Source organism: Macadamia integrifolia, unplaced genomic scaffold, assembly GCF_013358625.1.
Source record: "Macadamia integrifolia cultivar HAES 741 unplaced genomic scaffold, SCU_Mint_v3 scaffold2675, whole genome shotgun sequence".
Classification (NCBI taxonomy): Eukaryota; Viridiplantae; Streptophyta; class Magnoliopsida; order Proteales; family Proteaceae; genus Macadamia; species Macadamia integrifolia.
The window spans coordinates 15,195-21,081 of record NW_024868878.1 but is presented as its reverse complement, the minus strand read 5'-3'; the positions used below and the strand labels follow the sequence as shown (position 1 = coordinate 21,081).

The following is a 5,887-nucleotide window of genomic DNA, read 5'->3' as shown; positions in this document are numbered from 1 at the left end:
CCCCCCCCAAAAAAAAAAGAAAAAAACCACCACCACCAAAAAAATCTTTCTTCCTTTTCTTCTTCTTCATATAATTTGATTTGGAATCCTTAAAATTTTTGCAGACTCTAAGAGAAAACATTCATCAAGAGAATCGGGAGGTTGTTGAGAGAAGAGTTTTTACAGGTTTATATTCTCCAAGGCTATAATAAGAATGAATGGGTCTCTGCAATTTAACATTGTGGATTTTTATCATTATGAGGTTAACGATCCTGATCTTTTTTTTTTTTTTTTCCTATACGTGGGTATGTAATGATCAGTAACTGGTCAAAGAGCTGACGAAGAGGTGAGATTAACTTTTCCTTCAAAATTTTTCATGGTGATCTATGTTTTCTATATTTCTCTAATGCGTGTATATGTAATGTATGTTTTGATTGTTGATTATGTACAGACAATTGATCGGCTAATAGAGACTGGAGATAGTGAACAAATATTTCAGAAAGCTATCCAAGAACAAGGCCGTGGCCAGGTTTGTCCTTTCCGTTTACTGTCTTATTGGTTGTTTTCATCTCATATTTATCGGAAGAAATCAAATATTACTTTCTCAAAGGAAGCACAGGAAAACTCTTCTGCATGGTTTTACAATGAAAATTTTCCTTTACACGGTCTAGTATAAAGAAGCTTCTATCATGAGACCCCTAATTTTTCCAGGTGTCAGGATGATGTTGCAATTTTTAACCATTGGATAGATAGGGGACAATTTGGATAAGCCACATGTGAAATTTAGACTCATACAACCATTAGCCCCCTGCTGGTATTCGTCCCATGTATGTCCATGCACTTCTACCACACTCCTGCCTGGACTCGTGTTCTTACCATTTCTTGGATTATTAGAAGCCTTATCCTGGCACTCGGCAAACTCCGTTTGGGCTGAAAGTTGATATATGAGCAAGGGACCTAGGTCTATCTGTCCACAATTTGGGTCCATCCTCTGCCATGCAGCAGAACTAGATCTCATGTAAAAGGGGCAATCTACATGGCCATGAAGGGGCTTCTGCCCTTCCAATTATTCATGTTCAAACTCAGTGCATTCTAACGAATTTCCTCTTCTATTTTGTCCAGTCTCACACCTAAATCCTGATCAGAAAAAAACAATCTTTCCGTTTTGACAGATAATGGACACCGTGGCAGAAATTCAAGAGCGCCATGATGCAGTAAGAGAACTGGAGAGGAAACTTCTTGAGCTGCAGCAGGTACTTCATCTCTTAAGTACATTGATATCTGGAGTTGGTTGGTTGTTCTTATCAAATATAGAAACCTAATGTTCTAAAATCTTTCAGTTATAATTTTCTATTTTCTAAGCCAATGCTTCAATGATGTGCTTCACTCGTTAGTTTCTAGGTTCAAGCCCAGAAATCATTGCAATCTGTTATGTACAACTGAGTATGAGCATTATAAGCAAATGGTTAACTGACCCAATAAGAAAGTCCATGGTCAAGATATTTGTGCCACATGGAATAGTGATGTGGCAAATCTAACCATTGGAGTATCTAGGTGGTCTGGATTGGCAACAAGTAAAATTTTAGACCCAAATTCAATCGTATACCCTTCCATACATGTCCATGCACATCCTGGTAGTTCCATGCATTTTCTTTGTAGTCCTGGATTTGTCAATGGTTTGTTTTGCTATGTGGCCAACTCCATTTGTGTTGAAATTTTGTGCGAGCAGTGTACCTTGGATCCACCTGTGCAAATTTTCAGCTGGTCTTTGGCACATGGCAGAACCAGGAATCTGACCACGTATAACAATATGGTACAAGTCAGTGTACAACACCAATAGTGGAATGTTTCCAAATACAAAAAATTTCTGTCAAACACCTGGCCCCCACATAATGTGTTCTCCACTAGAGAAAAAATTTGTTGAACCTGCACAGACCTAGCTTGCCTGAATCCTGATCAGGTGAATTTAGTGCAAAGCTTCATCAGAAGGGCCTTCCTGCCATCTAACCACCATGGTTTGAGTCTCCTTCAATAATCTTGTTCAGCCAACCCTCCTGCTTTTAAATTTATTTATTTTTCTTCTGAGTCCTGATAGAATAACCAGAAGTGGTCAGCCAACAATTGGAGGTGGGAATCTCTGTGCGCTTAATAAACAATGAACTAATATCGTCCATTACTGAATCCTATGTGCCAATAGGTTCAATAAAACAAAGAAATTGTCCCCTCATCATTTCTGAACACACCATCAATGCTGGTTGGACCTGGATTATGTGTATATCTGCCATCCGCATCCGGCTTGATGAGGCTAGAGGAGCACAGATATCAACAGAATAGCGCCCCCCCCCCCCCCCAAAAAAAATAAATAAAAAATAAAATAAAAAGCCTCCATATGTAACAACCAATTGTGCCTCTTCTGACCTCCTCATAATAATCTCTATAATCTCTTGGGTGGATCTCCCATTCCACTAAGCAGCCTATGATTCCTTTCTTCCCAAATAGTCCACACAGTGACTAAGAAGTAAGAAGACAAACTGCCACAATAGCTAATCTAATTGAGATCATGTATTTGGATCATAGTTAAAACGTGTTTAAAATACCATTTTTTTTGCCGTCCCTTTTTTTTCTGTCTGCCGTCCCTTTTTTTTCTGTCTGTTTTCTGGATTGGTCGCAATTATAAGTCCCTTTTTCCATTGTTTTGTTTTGTTTTTTTTTTTTTTCAATATTTTTCAAATCTAAACATTTAAACCCGTTGCATTCATACTCTCTCTCGGCGTTTTCAGAAAAGTTTGACTATTTTTTACCGTGCTGTTGGAATTTTGAGCCATTTTAAACACGACGTACCAAATAAAGTTTTTCAGCCATTTCTGTTTTAACTAACCATGATCTGGATTCAAGAGCATTGAAGCTCTTATGATGAACATACTTTTCAGGTACCTTCAAGGTCCCAAAAGAATTTGGACAGAATGTGTTATCAGGGTTGAAACAGGAGAAGTTAGGAAAGTTTCTTTGGTACAATTTATGTATTTGGGTTATGTATTCCAAAAGAAGCACAAATGACATGAAGGAACTGATGTTGTCTCACAATCACAATAAAGCTAAGCATTTTAAAGATTAAGTTAATCAAAATGGCAAAAAAATATGAATGGTTTTTCCTTTCGTTCTTCTCAGAAGCACTGATTAAGTATTTTACAATAGCCACTTCAAGTCTTCAATGTAAAATGCCACAGGTGAAGGGGACTCATTGTTGGCCATTTGATGGCTTCAAAATCCAGATGAGGAGATCGGGGCAATATTTGTACCTCATGAGAAAGGATAGGGCCCTCTCAGCTCAAGGCCAGTTTTCTTTCTCATGTAGGATGAGGTCTGCCAACTCAACTGCAGATTAGTTTCCTAGTGGGGTGTGTTAAAGTGTGTATCGTGGGATAAGTTCCATGGGTACTCCACGGGGCAGTGCACATTGGGATAATGTTTTAGTATTGAGTTGATATTAGGTTGTTATTTATCTATAGTTATTTCCTGTTGTAATTCAACTTGGCCAGTTATTCTTTCTATTGTAATTAGAGTTAAGACTCTTATAATAGGTTTCCTACTAAGAGTCGGTTATTGGTTTATATAAAGGAAATAACTAGTCCACAATAGAATAATTCACTCCATTGTGTTCTAGCTCATGAGCTCATCCCAGTCTAGGTTTCATCTCTCTTCTCTTCAATTCTTCTTCTACTTCTCTGAACTGTTGGTCCTTGGAGCTTTGATATTATTTCAGAGTGGTAAGTAGATTAGATAGGCATTGAATATGCCCCATACTCCTCGATGTGGTTTCTCTTGAGGTTCAGACTTGTGGCATTTTTGCTGCTGTTATCATGTTCTACTTCTATACTGTAGCTATTTGTTGTCAATAGATCCCTCTAGTTACCTATCCCCAACCCCCACCCCCACCCCCCCCCCAAAAAAAATGATTTGTCAGTTCTTTTTGTTTATTTATTTATTTATTTTTTTGGGTTAAAACAGAACATGGAGCTATTGACATTGTCTAGTAACTTATCAATTGTATCATGGTTCCTCATTCCATTTAGCGAACAGTGTTAGCTAAATGCAACTGATAAAGTCCCAAGTCCATTGCCTAGTCAATTGTAGGCAACGCCTCTATCTGCATGTCTTTATTTACACTGCCACATCATTGCCATGACCATATGCTATAGGAACCTCAATAGAATCGGGAAGAAGCTTGAGCCAATGAGGGCTCTGGAATGAAAAGTGAGTAGGATTATCTTTTAAGACCTAAACAGGTCAAAGGCCCCCCCCTCCCTTTTCCAAGAAGTTTAGTCACACTTTTCCCATGTTTAAAATGGGTTCGTGTTGTACTTGAAGACACCACCAACCAAGAGGGGCATCCTCTGATTCTGTGCTGTAGCTTCCTTACCAGTTAATTGAATAAATAATTTTTTTTATCTTTCACCTGTATCTTCTGTGGCAAATGAAAGAGTCCTAACCAAGACCGTTGGATGACGAATGAGTGATGCTCTCCAGTTGTAGTAATTCTGATTCTCTGTTGTGTAGGTTTTCCTAGATATGGCAGTGTTGGTGGAAGCACAAGGCGACATGTTGGACAACATTGAGACCCAGGTACTGAACCGTCCTTTGATTCTGAAATCTTGCATGGATGAATGATACCAAACCTGTCTCCGTTTGCTACATCCTCATGGAATCTAGGAGTGGATAGAGGTCTGGGACTGTAATCAGTACTGTAATTCTCTTTTGCTCAAGTCTACCGGCGTGAAACATCGCACTCGAGCAACAAATTTATGAAACATCGCATTTTAGATTCCTCTTTACTAACCTTTCATTTCATATTCTGATCTGGGCATCTTCCCCCACACAGGTTTCTACTGCAGTTGACCATGTGCAATCAGGAAATACTGTACTCCAAAAGGCGAAAAAGCTACAGAAGAATTCTCGGAAATGGATGTGCATAGCTATAATTATCCTTCTCATTATTGTGGCTGTCATCATTGTGGGTGTTCTAAAGCCATGGACCAGTAAGAATGGTGCTTAGTCGTCGGGATCTGTAATGTAATATGGTAGTTATTGTTGATATGTGTTTGATATTTAGTGCTTTCTAAGTTATGCCCATATTATTTTCTTGGTCCAGTTCTCCCCCCCTTCCCCCCCTCTCGTTCTCTTTCTCCCTCTTCCCTCTTTTTTTTTTTAAGTCAGCTCTTGTTACTCTTTCTCATACGCTCACATAGTTAATATTGTACCTGCTATACACTGGGAATCTTTGTTATTGTTTTCTGAAGTATAGAAACACATTGTGCTATTCTATTACTACACATCGTCATCATAGATATCTTGTCTCACTTAAATGCTTCGGAAAGGATCATTCTTTGTTTGTGATTGGGTGTAATTCATGAACCACCGAAAGGGAAAAGGGGAAGCCTCATACATGTTGGGCTTATCTAGTAATTCCCTTTTATGCAATGGTTAGAATGACCAAATTAGTCATTCTCTTTTTCTGATGTTGATACTGTTTTGTCTATAACCTAATTCTGTGTCAGCCCAACAACGCAGTGTTACTTCATTGCATAGGATAGCACATATGGCAATAAAAAGCAAAGACAAATATCAAAAATTGATGTTTTAAGCTTCATTTTTTAGGGTAATAGAGATTTTTTTTTTTTTTCTATTTTTGATAAAAAATAAATAAATAACATTCCAAATGCCAATAGTATTGCTACTCAGTAGGAACTAGGGAGGCCATCGGATAGTCGAAAATCCAAATTTGATTTGCACTCGTTTAAGGATATCTGTATTAGGAAAATCACTAGTTGGTTGTGTTTGAAAATTAAACGGCTATGAATTTGAATATCCTAATTTTCAATCGGATATTATTTGAACCATTTAACTTTTC

General features: G+C 38.0%; 1 protein-coding gene across 1 annotated transcript in view; it reads left to right on the top strand.

Annotated features, from left to right (window-relative positions):
* The window catches only part of LOC122067030 (syntaxin-132-like), a 16,150-nt gene extending 10,843 nt beyond the window's left edge, over positions 1 to 5,307 (top strand). The window contains exons 7-12 of the mRNA XM_042630878.1: positions 105 to 165; positions 300 to 325; positions 431 to 508; positions 1,152 to 1,232; positions 4,537 to 4,602; positions 4,859 to 5,307. Coding sequence (XP_042486812.1) covers positions 105 to 165; positions 300 to 325; positions 431 to 508; positions 1,152 to 1,232; positions 4,537 to 4,602; positions 4,859 to 5,032 — 486 coding nt within the window. The 3' untranslated portion in view covers positions 5,033 to 5,307. The remainder of the gene's footprint in view (positions 1 to 104; positions 166 to 299; positions 326 to 430; positions 509 to 1,151; positions 1,233 to 4,536; positions 4,603 to 4,858) is intronic.
* Positions 5,308 to 5,887: the final 580 nt, after the last annotated feature.